Source organism: Lygodium microphyllum, chromosome 20 (genome assembly GCF_053477565.2).
Source record: "Lygodium microphyllum isolate KBCC chromosome 20, Lygodium_microphyllum_v1.1.10, whole genome shotgun sequence".
In the NCBI taxonomy this organism is placed as follows: domain Eukaryota; kingdom Viridiplantae; phylum Streptophyta; class Polypodiopsida; order Schizaeales; family Lygodiaceae; genus Lygodium; species Lygodium microphyllum.
The window spans coordinates 129776508-129790638 of NC_141154.1; the positions used below are offsets into that span (position 1 = coordinate 129776508).

The 14131-nt window shown below is 43.0% G+C and overlaps 1 protein-coding gene across 6 annotated transcripts in view; it reads left to right on the forward strand.

Moving 5' to 3' along the window:
* LOC148019386 (glutamyl-tRNA(Gln) amidotransferase subunit C) overlaps window positions 1–14131 on the forward strand; it is a 78519-nt gene that overhangs the window by 50558 nt on the left and 13830 nt on the right. For all 6 annotated transcript variants that reach the window (XR_015687591.1, XR_015687592.1, XM_087661032.1 and 3 more), the window contains exon 3: window positions 14056–14111. Coding sequence is in view for 4 of the 6 variants with exons in the window: in XM_087661032.1 (XP_087517158.1) it covers window positions 14056–14111 (56 nt within the window). In the remaining 2 variants the exon portion in view is untranslated. The remainder of the gene's footprint in view (window positions 1–14055; window positions 14112–14131) is intronic.

A 14131-nucleotide genomic window follows, 5' to 3' on the forward strand; every position in this document is an offset into this window, starting at 1 on the left:
GTTGCTACTTTTGAACCTCTCCATCAGTTGGCAGAAGTTGGCGAGATCACTCCTCCTTGCAGCACTTCTACTACGTTTTCAGCTTTCTGCTGTGACTTTCATCATCAAGCATCATCCTCTGAAGTCGCGTACCTCCTCGTGATTAGCGTTTGGTATTTTTCCTCACTCCCACACTTTGACTGGCGGTCACAGACTTGGGATGCATCTCTGGTGGATGTCACTCTCCGTCATTGCTCTGCTCTTGGGCACACTGTATACTCTTATATTCATTTATATGATTCATCCACTTCAAAGTTTTCTCTCTCCCTCTTCTTTTTGTGTTTGAGTATTGAGTTTTGCGTTTAGGGTTTGAGTTTTACTTTTTGTGTCTGTGTTTGTCTCGTTGTGCTTTTGTAATGGCTATACACTCTATGTTTCCCTTAGTGCAAACCCTAGCGGTGCCTCCACAGTCTTCTTCACACCCCGACTAGACAACTCAGTAGTTGCTACCTCTAACATTGTTGCCACCTCAGCCCAAGAACTGCCGTGTGCAGTGCTGCCATCTTGGAAAGGCCAGCTGCGCCTCCCCCTAGTCAAGTTGTCGCCACCTTGTTCTGCGCCGCCTCCCTATTCACCAGCACTTGTCACCTATGGTGTTGCTTGTGCAACACCTCCTTCTGCTTGTGCTACCTGTTTGCCACCAGCTCTACCAGCTCTAGCGTCAGCTTGAACTGCTCCTCTAGTTCACCACTAGTCTGGGCAGCTCGAGCATTCACCTGTCTCGCGTCTCGGAGGTGACACATATATTTTATTATTTTATTCGAAAAATTAGAGCTACAACAAGGGGCTTTTGCAGGAAAGGTACATATTTGCTCGAGAAAGTGCTTTTGGGCACACATTGTAGAAATTTCTTGTAATTCGGGTTAGAAAGTTTGGGGGTTTTGCATGTTTGGCAAACATTGGCACATGTATTGAAGATTCAGTATGAAATTGAGTGAAGTTGTGCACTTTGGATAGTTAAATTTGGAGCTTTTGTATATTTTGTGCTGCTAAGCATTGTTCGTGCATTGGACAATGTGCTATTTGCTGAAATCTGAGGAAATTTCAGCACATTGGACAGTAGTGATCAAGTGTGACACTTTGGTTCTTGCTCTAGTGCCTTTCAGAAGAGTGACATTTATCATGGCCAATCAAGGATAGAGTGATGTATTCACTTATGTATCTAAAGAGGATAGATTGGATGACAATAACTATTCTTTGTGGTCCTTCATGATGAAGAATATGCTCATTGCTAAAAATCTTTGGGAGTATGTTTGTGGTGAAGAAGTCCGCGTCCTAGAGTTGTGGCTCTTGCAACTCCTCCCCAAGGACAATGTGGTCAACGGCCAGCTCCAGCTTGGTCACTTTCCCAAAGAACAATTGCACAAAAGGCTTGGGATACTTAGGATGCCCAAGAATTGTTACTTATTGCATTGGTAGTTCAGTGGTGCATAATCTCGTGTATACAATCTGCTACTTCTTCAAGAGTAGCATGGCTTACGCTTGAGCAAATGTTTGCTGGAAAAAATGAGACACACATTTTTTCCTTGAAAAAGGAGCTGGAAAATGTGAAGATGGATAAAGATGATGCTATTTAGGATCATCTTAACAAAATTCAAGACTTGCATGAGCAGTTGATGAATGTAGATGAGTATTATATTGATGCACTGATGATCTCTACTACATTGAATTCCTTGCTATCTTCTTATTTGGCCTTTCACATGGCATTGAATCTTAGAATGAGAATTTCTCCGTAGCGACTTATCTTTCTTTAGCTGGTTAGTTTGTTACTGGAAAAAGAGCAAACAAAGAAGAATAGTGGGGTGGATGTTGTAGCCTCTGAACAGGCTTTTATGGCAAGACAGAAGGGAAAGGGCAATTAGTCTAGGAATGCTCCGTAGAGTTTTGGAAGTTCAGGCACTTCACAGAAGAACAAGAAGCAAAGGGGCACACAAGTCAAGAAGGGCAAGTGCCATTGTTGTAAAAAGCTAGGTCATTGCATCACAGAATGCAAGAAACACATTGCCAAGGAGAAAAAGAGTGGGATGTCTGTTTCCAATGTACCTTCTACTGCTATTGCTACAAAGTCTGCATCGTTTGTTATTGACTGTGACTATTGTTTAATGCTTCTAAGCACATTACATCCCACATGGATTTGTTCATCTCTCTTGTTGTAGTTCTTGTTGGCAAATTTGTGCAATGTGCCAATAATGCATCTTATCGTGTTAGAGGTATTGGAGAGATTGTCTTGAAAGCCACTGATGGCTCTACTCTCCGTTTGTAGGATGCATTATATGTGCCAGGGATGAAGAATTTGTCATCCATTTCTTCTTTAGCAAAGTGTGGAACGCAAGTCACATTTGATGATGACAAATGCACGGTTAGGGATAAGGAATTCTTGACTTTGGTTTTGATTGGCACATTATGTCATGGACTCTATCGTTGAGCTAAGAGATTCATTCCATGTTGATTTGCCACTTAAACAGTCCCAAAATAAGCTTTATTTAATGTGTGGAGTTGTTCGAGAGAGTCCAGTGAAACCCTAATTTGGGAGGGTCCATCCTCATTTATAAATAGATAGGCTGCCCCTATTTAGTCTCATCTCTTCCATGTAGGTTTCTCACCCTTGTGTGTAGATCTCAACTATCAGTCTCCCACCACGTGGCGGTCCAACCTTTGCGACTGCTGCCATCACCTCGTTCTATTGCAGCGTTTTATTGTGGCGTTCTATTGCCGCGTTTTACTGCTGCGTTTTAGTGTCATGTTTTACTGCGGTGTTCTGCTGTGGCGTTTTACTGTGGCATTCTATTGTTGCGTTTTATTGACGCGTTTTCGTGCGGCGTTCTATTGCAGCATTTTACTGCGTTATTCTATTGCTACATTTTGTTGCTTCGTCCACATCATCGAGCATCATTCTTTGCAGTTGCCTCAATCTCCTTACACTCTGGTGATCAGCGTTCGGTGTCACTCTAGCTGGTGGTCACAACACTTGGGATCCGTCTTCGGTGGACATCACTCTCCGACACACTGCTCTCCCCTTGGGCACATTGTATACTCTTACATTCATTTACAACATTCATTCGCTTTAGAGTTGTCTTTTTTCTATCTCTTTTTTTGTTTGTGTTTGAGTTTTTGCATTTGAGTTTTGAGTTTTGCGTTTAGGGTTTGAGTTTTTCTTTTTGTGTCTGTGTTTGTCTTGTTGTGCTTCTGTTGTGGTCATACACTCTGTGTTTTCTCAATGCAAACCCTAGCAGTGTCTCCACACTTTTCTTAACATGGTATCAAAGCTGGTGCTCTTATAAAGAGTATCTTGCGGATATTGTGGAGTGCTAGTCTTTGCACAAGGCACACAATACGGCTTGTAATTGAATCATAATGTCATAGACACCTTCTTCTCGTGACTCCATGATGTCTTATCAAGCTTCTCCATCACTGGAGGCCTTGAGGAGGCCATATGGACTCGGCAAGGAAGATGACACTCCATATTCATCCTCACCATGACCCTTTATGTTTACACCCATGCCAGATATTTCAAATTTCATTAACCTCACAGAGGAGGAGTTTGAGGAGAACCTACGTAACAAGTATGGACTAGAAGACATCCCTTCTAGTTTTGCTACCCTTTTCGGACCGGTTGGTGAGGTTGGCCATCTTTTTGATCATGGAGGCAATACGATATTTGGGACGATTGGCGATCCATCTTCATCATCTTTGCCAAGCCTTGTGTCAGGTTCGTACAACCCTTTTGAGTCGTTCGAATCAAAATTATTTCTTGTTTTGCCTTTTGGTGTGCAGGATCTGGATGGTCAAATGTATGCAAATCTTAATGGAGGGGGCTCAAGAAACAGACATTCATCATCAAGTATACCTATATCTTCTGTTTCATTTGAGCAAGTCAATTACTCTTCTTCTCTCCCTCCCATCCCACCCTTTTCTCTTGAAGCCATATCACACTCATTTCAAAACCTCGGCTTACATTCCACATTTGTCTCTACTACACTTGGAGTTGGACCTTTTGTCTTCGCTCCTAGCACATTTTCATTCTCTATTCCATGTTCGCATCACGATGCCTCGTTAGGGGGCATTTCACCTCTTAACATTGTCACCTACCCTTTCCCACAAACCATTCCGCACTATGGAACTTCGCTACAGGAAATGCCACCCTCTAACACAGTTTGCTCTATCCTCATGTAGGCACATCTTTTCCTATTGGGACGACTGTGATGGCTATCCCCCTCACTACCCCCAGCTACACATATTCCATGACCTCTCTGATGCAAGGATTTTCTTCCTCTACTTATGGTGCATCATCTCACTTTCCATGTGTCACTCCTGCGTAGGGATCTCCATCCTCTGCTTCACATGTCCCTATCCCTCCACCATGGGGTTCTTATGCGGCAACAATGCCCATGCCTAGTCATCCCTTGCACACATTCGGATTCACCTTGCACAGAATGCCTTGTGGGCACTATGGGACCCATTTCCAAGTGTACTCCTTTTCACCACAATACCCACCCTATCCACCTTATTCGAGCACTACCACTCCTATTGCATCTGCCAAGAATTCCTTCACGGATAAGACTCGTTTGAACGGGTTGACTTGGTTGAACTATGTAGAGCAAGTGCTTGAGTCTCAAGGTCTTTGGGACCTTGTTGTTGGTCTTGAGCCTATGCATGACCCTTACCTAGTCCACCCTGATTACATCCGTCTATCTAGAGCTCGCAATGCAACTGCCAATGTGGAGTTGATGCAAGGTTTCCTTCCTGAGTTTCACTCTCAATTATAGTACTTGTCTCTTTTATCAGAACATTGGAGTCATCTCATCGACTGCTATGTGACCAAAGATTGTACTCGGCGTATAAACATCGACTTTGAGCTTCAAGAAATTTCCATTATGGAAGGGGATGATTTGAAAGTCAAGTTGGTGGCCGAATATCGAAGGTTACTATTCGAGTTCGGCATTACTGGCTCTGCGAAGTCAGACGACGATCAGGTCACGTTCTTCTTGAACAAGTTGCCTGCCAAATATTTCCATTTTATCCAGCACATGATCAAGTCTAGATTGCCTAGATATCCAATCTTCTACGAGTTTGAGTGTCAGTTTCAGCGTTAGGCGAGGCTGCATGATCAAGTCCACAAGAAATCTTCCACTTACATCTATTCAGAGGGGTGTGGGTTGATTACCTCTCCTTTGGGAGGGAAAACCAACAGTGTTAAGAACTCGCAAGATGCAAAGGCAAGCCAAAACAAGGGCGACACCACTTCCTTTGCTAGAAACAAAGACAATCGACCCCTTTGGCAACAAATTTCTTAGGAAAATAGATTTTGCACTCATTGCCAGAGATCGGGCCATATGGGCAAGGAGTGTCGTACCAAGGCCCAAGGTTTTTCTCCTAGAAAACCACAGCAGACTACTACGATTACACAGTCTAGTGGGGCTATGCTTCCCGTAGCTGCCCCATCTACTCCTTGAGCCTCCACGACTGTTGGACATGTGGCACACAGACAACCTCATCAGCCATCCTACTCTACTCTTGAGAGATTGATTGATTGGTTTGCTAGAACTGATCCTATTGCACTTTTCGCATCCCTTCCTAGAAACTCCATTGCACTTTTTTCTTCCCCACCTAGCCGTCTGCAATGGTGGCTATACACTTAGCCTTTCATTTTTAAGTCTTCTACTGCATTTACACACACACACACACACACACACACATTTGCATTATTGCACTTGTTCATTCAGTTCATTCTTCATTTCAATCTTGTTTTTCTTTTTAGAGCATCTCACTATTGCCCTTTGTGATTGTATATCTTTACTCTCTTTTGCAGACTTTGTTTTTAGTGTAGGGCTAACATATAGGTTTGTCTAGTCCTACCTAGGATGGAGAAATCGGATGCAAACGTGGCACTGTTCCCTTCATGGTTTCATCTTCTAGGAGTTTTGCTCTTCTACCAGCATGGATAATTTCCCTCCTGAGGCGGATCATATAGTATCTCTCTTGATGCTATAATGGTGGTGACTTCTATCTCGCTCTTCTAGTCGGGATACTTTTTCTCGTCATGGTTCTCGGCACCACATAAAGACTGACATTTGGCTCCTCTTTCTCCTTCAGCGTCGCCATTCCAGGTTAAGAGGGGGTTCCTACCCTTCTTGGTATTCTACAGGTTTCGGCACTTGTCTTTGACGTGCCCCTCTGGGCCCCCTGCCCCCCTGTTGTACCTTCACCCTTTTCGTTGCATGATTTCATCATCTTTGTACTAGGGCGCTTAGGCAAGTGAACAATTTTCCCATGAGGGGCACTGTTCAAGTGGCATCTGCTGCATGAGCATTTCACAGCATCTAGCATACTCATTGTGTAGAGCACCACTAGATGGCTCCTAAGTTGTTTCCATTGGCGGTTTGTACACCACATCACCATTACTTCCTCACCATTCCCTCATCATTGATATCCTGGAGTGGATGGGTAGCTTGTTTGTTTTGTGATGGGTTGAACCTAACCATCCCTTTTCATTCTCTTGTTTCTACTCAATTGAGACCGCAAACCATCTCTCACTTAAAAGAAAAAAAACAAGTTCATTGTAGTTTCATGTGCCTTTGTATGGCTTGGTAGGCCATTGGGCTGCCAACGAGCACTCTTTGTCAAATCCCCTGTCTTGTTTGGGGTGACTACTTGGACTCCCTTAGTAAGATAACCATTGCCTCTGTAGTCTTGGTAGGCCATTGGGCAGCCATCGTGTATCCTTTGTCCGATGCCTTGGTTGCTTTGGGATGGGACACCTTGGGCAAATTGGGTTGGCCTTCTTTTCTCACCTTGTTTTGGGATTGAGAGGGATTGTTGAGCTAAACAATGCATTCTATGTTGATTAGGTACTTAAACAGTCCCAAAATAAGCTTAATTTAATGAAAAACCCTAAAATAAGGAGTTGTTCGAGAGAGTTCAGTTAAACCCTAATTTAGGAGGGTCCATCCTCATCTATAAATAGATAGGCTGCCCCCATTCAGTCTCATCTCTTTCGTGCATGTTTCTCACCCGTGTGTGCAGATCTCAATCATTAGTCCCTCACCACTTGGTGGTCCATCCTTCACGACTGCTGCCATCACCTCGTTCTACTGCAGTGTTGTACTGTGGCATTTTACTGTTGCATTTTATTGTAGCATTCTACTGCTGTGTTTTACTACGACGTTGTACTGCGGCGTTCTACTGTGGCATTCTATTGCTACGTTTTGTTGCTTTGTCCACATCATCAGGCATCATCCTTCGCAGTCGTCTCAGTCTCCACACACTCTGGTGATCAACGTTTGGTGTTTCTCTCACTCTATCACTCCGATTGGTGGTCATAGTACTTGGGATCCATCTCTGGTGGATGTCACTCTCCAACACACTACTCTCCCCTTGGGCACACTGTATACTCTTGCATTTATTTATAGCATTCATTCATTTAGAGTTGTGTTTTGTCTATCCTTTCTTCTGTTTGTGTTTGAGTTTTACTTTTTGTATCTATGTTTGTCTCGTTGTGCTTTTGTCGTTGTGGTCATACACTCTTGTGTTTCCTCAATGCAAACCCTAACAGTGTCTCTATACTCTTCTTAACATCTATGAGCTAGATGCTCATTCAATTGATCAGTTAGTCTATTGGGCATCTACTATTACTCCTACTATGTCACAGGTAGAGTTCTGGTATGCTCGCATGGGGCATGTTAACTTTGGCAATTTGATGCTTATGCAGGGTACTCGGATGTTAGATGGTTTACCTCTCTTGGAGAGACCTCGTGAGCATATGTGTAAGGGATGCATTTTGGGAAAAATGCATTGGTTTTCTTTTTCTCGTGATGTTACTTTTAAGGCAAGGGATAGATTGTAGATTGTGCATTTGGATGTATGTGGACCTAATACCTATGCAGATAAAGGCCTTGGTTGGATGTTATTATTTCGTCACCTTGATTGATGACTTTACTTGCTTTTGTTTGGTCTATTCATTAGTGAAAAAGTCAGAAGTATATGATGCATTTTTGGCTTGTATTGCACTTTTGGAAAATCAATCTGGTTATCAGATTAAGACTCTCCGTTTGGACCGGGGAGGGGGAATACATGTCTTCTTTCCTGAATAAAATTTTGAAGCAAAAAAGCATTGCACATCAATGTACTATTGCATATACTCCATAGCAGAATGGGATTGCAAAAAGCATTGCACATCAATGTACTATTGCATATACTCCATAGCAGAATGGGATTGCAAAAAGGAGGAATCTATCACTCGTGGAGATGGCCAGATGTATGTTGAAAGCTAAAAATCTACCACATGGTTTTTGGATGGAAGGAGTTATGTTTGCTTGCTATGTTTTGAATAGGTGCCCTACCAAGGTATTGAAAAATGTCACGCCTTTTGAGGCTTGGAACAACTGTAAACCTTCAATTGGTCACTTTTGTACTTTTGGATGTCTTGCATATACTTATATTCCCCAAGTATTGAGAAAGAAGTCGGACAACAAGGCTATCAAGTGCATATTTGTGGGGTACAACAGTGAAAGCAAAGGGTACAGATTGTATGATCCTGTTTCCAAGAAAGTCTTTGTCAATAGGGATGTGATTTTTGATGAAAAATTAGAATTCTCTCTTATTGGTTCTTCTTGCAAAATCATTTGATTGGTGCATTGAATTTAAAGGGGAAAACTTAAATTTACCTTCAATTTGCTATTGAGCTTGGTACATGAGGATGAGATTGTATTCGGCTTGTGAGTTCTTGTATGGTCTATGGACTCCATGGTAGTTTGAAGACGCTTGGGCCATGTTAGAAGGAGGAGCAAGTTGTGTGAAGTCCACTCCGTCTCATGTCTCGATGTGCTAGGCTCAGGAGCATCATGATGATGTGGTGAAGATATGTTTGAAGTCATCTCGCCTTCCTATTGTTCTTACTTCTTGCGAAGGGCTTTTAGATCAAAGGCCAAGGTTTCATAAAAGAGAATCTTGCTATGATACCATGTGAAGAAAATACCCTAAAACAAAAACATAAATGAAAGCGTATGACAAAGCATAGATTCAACAGAACACAGTTAGGGTTAGGGTAACTCAGAGACAATGAACACAATGAAAGATTTGAATAAATGAATAAATACTAATATACAATGCTCATATAACAAACAAACCTTGCAGGGAATGAAATCTATATTCCAAACTCTTGTGTCTTGAGGACCGAGGCAGAGGTAATGAGCTAGAGAGTGTGTCGTACTCTTGACGGATCTTGAAATGCAGCAAGGCAACCTCCAAGATGTCTGACAGCGGCAAGTGCAGCAAAGGTGATACCGAATCAGTGCCAAAGATGCAAAGGAGAGAGAAAACTGCAAATGCAGCAGGCGGATGATATGTGGCAGGCTGATGGTGGCAAAAACGCTGGTATAATGATGTGGCAGTTTGTATAGCAGCTGCATATCACAAACGCAGCAATAGAACAGGTTGCCAGTTGTAGATGATGTAGTAGATGCAGTAAACACAGCAAAAATTGTGTAGACTGCTCGATGGGGTTTGGCAATAGGTGCGAGATGGATGTAGAAAATGTCGGGCAACCTCAGGCTGAGATGTCCTCCATGAACGGGGTGTGGGTAGTGTAGCTAGATTACCTAGAACTTGCAAAAGTGAGATTGGGATGAAATTTGAATGGAGGGAAGCCTATCTATTTATAGAAAGTTTGGAGACCTCAAACCTCTCCCTATTTTGAACTCTCTCAAACCATGCTCTGTTTTAGGGTTTTCATTAATTAAGCATTTTTAGCTATTCAAGAGGCTAATTCAGCATGTAATGCTTAATTTAGCTCAACAGCAGCAACCAGGGCAGGGGCAGCAGGAGCCAGGTAGAGAGCAGCAGCTGATGGGGAGAGAAGATGATGGAGATGGTGGAGAGCTGGCACCAAAGGTGAAGGAAGTGGGATGATAGTGGGAGTGTGAATTCAGTCCCATTTTATAGAACATTCTGAGCCAGTTCTGATACTGCTTAATAGTTAGCATTGATTGTATTTCTTGAGTGCATTAATTGGCAGAAATTGGCTGATTTTTTGTGCAATTGGACTCATCTTACTTGTGGGGTATGTGTTTGGGGTGGGCTATCAAGAACAGATAGCCATATAACCTAACCATTGAATTCCTCAGGGCAGCAATTCCTTTTTGATATCTGACATCTTCAGAAGAAGCTCATATTTTGGAGTGCTGCCATGCTCTCCCTTGCAATAGGAAGAACTTTGGTGCTCCATGCTGCTCATGAGCACAATGTTTGTTGCCACTTCCTAGTGTCTTCCCCTAGGTGGGATAAAGGGGCACTGCTGTCTGGACAAGTTGCTTGTGAGAGGCTTGACGTAGGTGATCAGAACTGGAAGTAGTGTTTCAAATAAGTGCAAGGGTGCACCGTTGTCTGGAAGTTGCTAGTGAGAGGCTTGATGTAGGTGATCAGAACTGGAAGCAGTGTTTTAAAAAAGTGCAATGTACCCCTAAGTTGGGAGTTCATAGCTGTCCTTTTCTCAGAAGGTTGGTTGTAAATTCTTTGCACCTCTCTACGATCTTCTTTTTGATGATGAATCTCTAGCTAGTTGGTGAGTGATCACTTTGAGCCTGTTTATGACAGCTCTGCTGTACATCAACAAGACAGATGGACAGCCTATCATACTGAACTCAGTAGTCAGTGATAAGGAAGGTTGATGATTGATCACTGTCGCATATGGAATGATTGACTCGTAGGAGCATGCTGGACAAGAGAGAGGTGGGGGAGGATGTCTTGAGGTTTGGATTTGGTAGCTCTTGCTGAGACTGCAGAGTTGTGGTGATCTAGAGACTAGAGATCATGAAAGACTGGCATTCTGAATATGGCCGAGCTTACAAGATTGGAGCTCCATTGGCGCACCTTTGGCTTTGGGAAGGGTAGCCCCTTTCTAGAGGTTTGAGGGGAACCCTAGTCAATGGTATCCGCTGCCACTGCTCTCCTGACAAATTCTGATGGAATTGACAAAGAAAGGAGCATGATTAGAGGAGTTTCAGATCGATGGGAGCCTTAGAGAGACCCTTGCTGCTGGCATCCTCACAAGAGTCGAGTTTATGATTCATGGCTTCCAGTCATTTCAGATTGATGGGAGCCTTAGAGAGACTCTTGCTGCTGGCATCCTCACAAGAGTCGAGTTTATGATTCATGGCTTCCAGTCATCTCAGATGGGCAAGGGCAGGTCATAGTAGTTCCAGCAGACACAGTGAGACCAACCAGCACTAGTTTTGGAGCTGTCAGGTGGCTCATATGATTTGGTGACATTGCACATTGGGGGTTAACCCCAGCCTGATACTGCAAAATGTTGCAGGCAGTGTGATGCCATTTCGGCAGCAAGCTGGGTCTTGACTTAGGGTTCTCAGCAGAGGCCCTAGTGTATCATGCAGTCAGTGGTCAGGCTTCAGCTTTTTCACGAAAGGTGTGGCAGGTGAAGGCATTCAGAGTGAGACTGGTGGGTTATGATTCCCAGCATCATTGCATAGCATTAAATGAGGCCATCCATAGACTCAAGAGGGGAAGAGACAGCATGCGGATGAAACCGGCCTGTTCACTGGAAAGGGTGGTAGTGTACAACCAAAATATATAAATGCTTTCACCCAATTCATAGTTGCCCACTTAACCTGAACTTAAAGACACAGAACCAAGAAGAAATACAGGAAGCTAGAATGCTCCTGTTGCGACACATACACCCTGTTGGCCCCTAAGTCAGGCGCCCCTTGTGGTATTTCTTTATTCATTAACAAAGGGATAATCCCACAATAACCTGCCTACAAGCTGTCCCTGTACAAAGTGGAGAAGGAAACACAGTTCCAACCCGATTTCGACACCATAACAGTAGTACAACTTGACCTGGTCATTATCCCTACTCAATAGGTGCCTCCATACACCTAAACACACTCAATGAAGTGCCTGGTAAGAAATTCAGCACGCTGAATTTTCTGGTTTTTGTCTTTAAACTGTTCTTCCAAAATACATGTACAGTGTCCCTGGAGCTTCCTCGAAGCTTCTGGAGCAAATAGACACCAAAAATGTCCAAAAACCTAAACCTGCAAAAATATACAGCAGGCTGTAATTTCCTGTTTTGGGCCCTGTTTTACCTGCCAATCACTTGTTTGCGTAGCCAGCGGGCTCCCGCACCTTATGGGCCACTTGCCCTTTGAATCCTGCGAGATTTCACACGAGAAATCTCAGGAAAACAGCGTTTTTCACACAAGTATGTGCTTGGGAATGCAATTAGCAAACCCTGTACTTGTTCAAGGGGCTCTTGCCTTGTCAATTATGCATAAACCCACAACACTGTACATGATCCATCTGATCAGCCCACAACACTGTACATAATCCATCTGCTCAGATAAGGAGAGAGTGACCTAGGAGGAGCAAGCTCAACCTCTGTACATGAGTCAGAGATGAAGAAGTATCCTCCATAGCTGATGTATTTGCAGCAATCTGCCCTCAGCCCCATGAGTTCCATGCTCCAATCTGCCCCTCATGCATTGAAACTCGTTTTTGTGCTGCTCTCTCTCTCTCTCTCTCTCTCTCTCTCTCTCTCTCTCGGGAATTTATGCCCAAATTGTGACACATGGCATACACGTAACAATTTTCTTGTTTAAACCTTTCGGTCTAAAATTCTCTATGATCGGTGCAAAATTTGACCTCGGCACAGACCAGAGAATTAATCCTCGTGCAAAAACGAAGATAATGACGCGAACAGATTCTGGGGTCCAAAAATAGTAAGTCCCTAAATTTTAGGAGTTGCTTCCATTGCATCCCCACTAGTCTTCTGACCATCTTTGCAAACTATGACTACATCCAAATTTGCAATGTAGCTCAACTGAAAGTGAATTTTCACTGATGACTCCACATGGACTAATCTCTTGCAGTTTTGTCCATCTTCACTTTGAGCTAGTCTCTTCCAGGCTAGTTCTTCAACACACTTGTCCATATATACTTTCACAAGTCTCTTCCAGGCTTGTCAATCTACAGTGCCATCAGTCTCTTCCAGACTTGTACTGGACCTTAACTGTCCATTCTTGACTCACTGGACATTCCTGTCCGTTTCACATACTGGCCATGCAGCTCAGGCGTATGGATTTCAAGAGGGATCCTTCCAAAAAGAAAAACCAAATAAAGTAGTAATAAAGAAATCAACAAAAAGGTAATAGTTGTCACAGTTTTGTGACATGCGGCATATCTTTCAAAATTAGAAGCAGCAGGGGACATTCTCTAGAGTAGGGCACTGGCAATTGTTCTCTTAGCTTTGACACGAGTTCCAGAAAGGAACTACACCTTGCTTAGTATCTATAGGCTTAGGGGGATGAGAGGAGATGGTTGCTTCTGGGTTGCATTTCTTGTAAATCTTTTCTCAGCAAAGGACATGCTAATTCCAAATCTTAGTCGTGTTGGAGCCTTCATGTGATCTCCCAGCTTACCTCACGGACTTCGACTGCACTGTAAGTCTTATTACATAATTAAACATAAATTACAAACAATAGTGGTTTTCTAAGATAACCAGCACATCAAATGTTTGGAATTCAGGCATCTTAATAAGTCAATGAAAGACACATTGTGCCTCAGACTCAATAGCAAGGCACATCAGGGTTTGTTGAGATTCAATGCCTTTCGTAAGTCTTTAAATGCTCTTATTTGTTTTGTTCCTCTTCCATTGATGACAGCACAAACACAAGGTAGAGCAGTGTTTTGTTCAGTATGTATAGACACCTATGCTGATGGTGAATTACAGCTGCATTTTCGTGTGTTTGGGTGCTTTAGAACTTGCTGGAAAATCTGCACATATTTATGCAACCATGTTAGAGGCTTTTCTAAACCTGTAAGTGTACTAGTTGAAGTGCTACTCTCAAAAGATATTAGCCACCAAGCAACTGATTTCACGTGACATTGTAAAGACTTCATCTGCTTGGTGATGACATATCAAATTTGACTAATGCAGATGCTTTTCCTGTCTGAATTGTGTCCAAGAGTCTATTGTAGGAATCTAAAACAGGGTCTTTGTCTCAGGTTCAGCCAGCTACAGGAACTGGACCTGGAAAATGTTTCACCTGCTCTTCGTGTAGGTAGGTAACAGCCTTCTCAC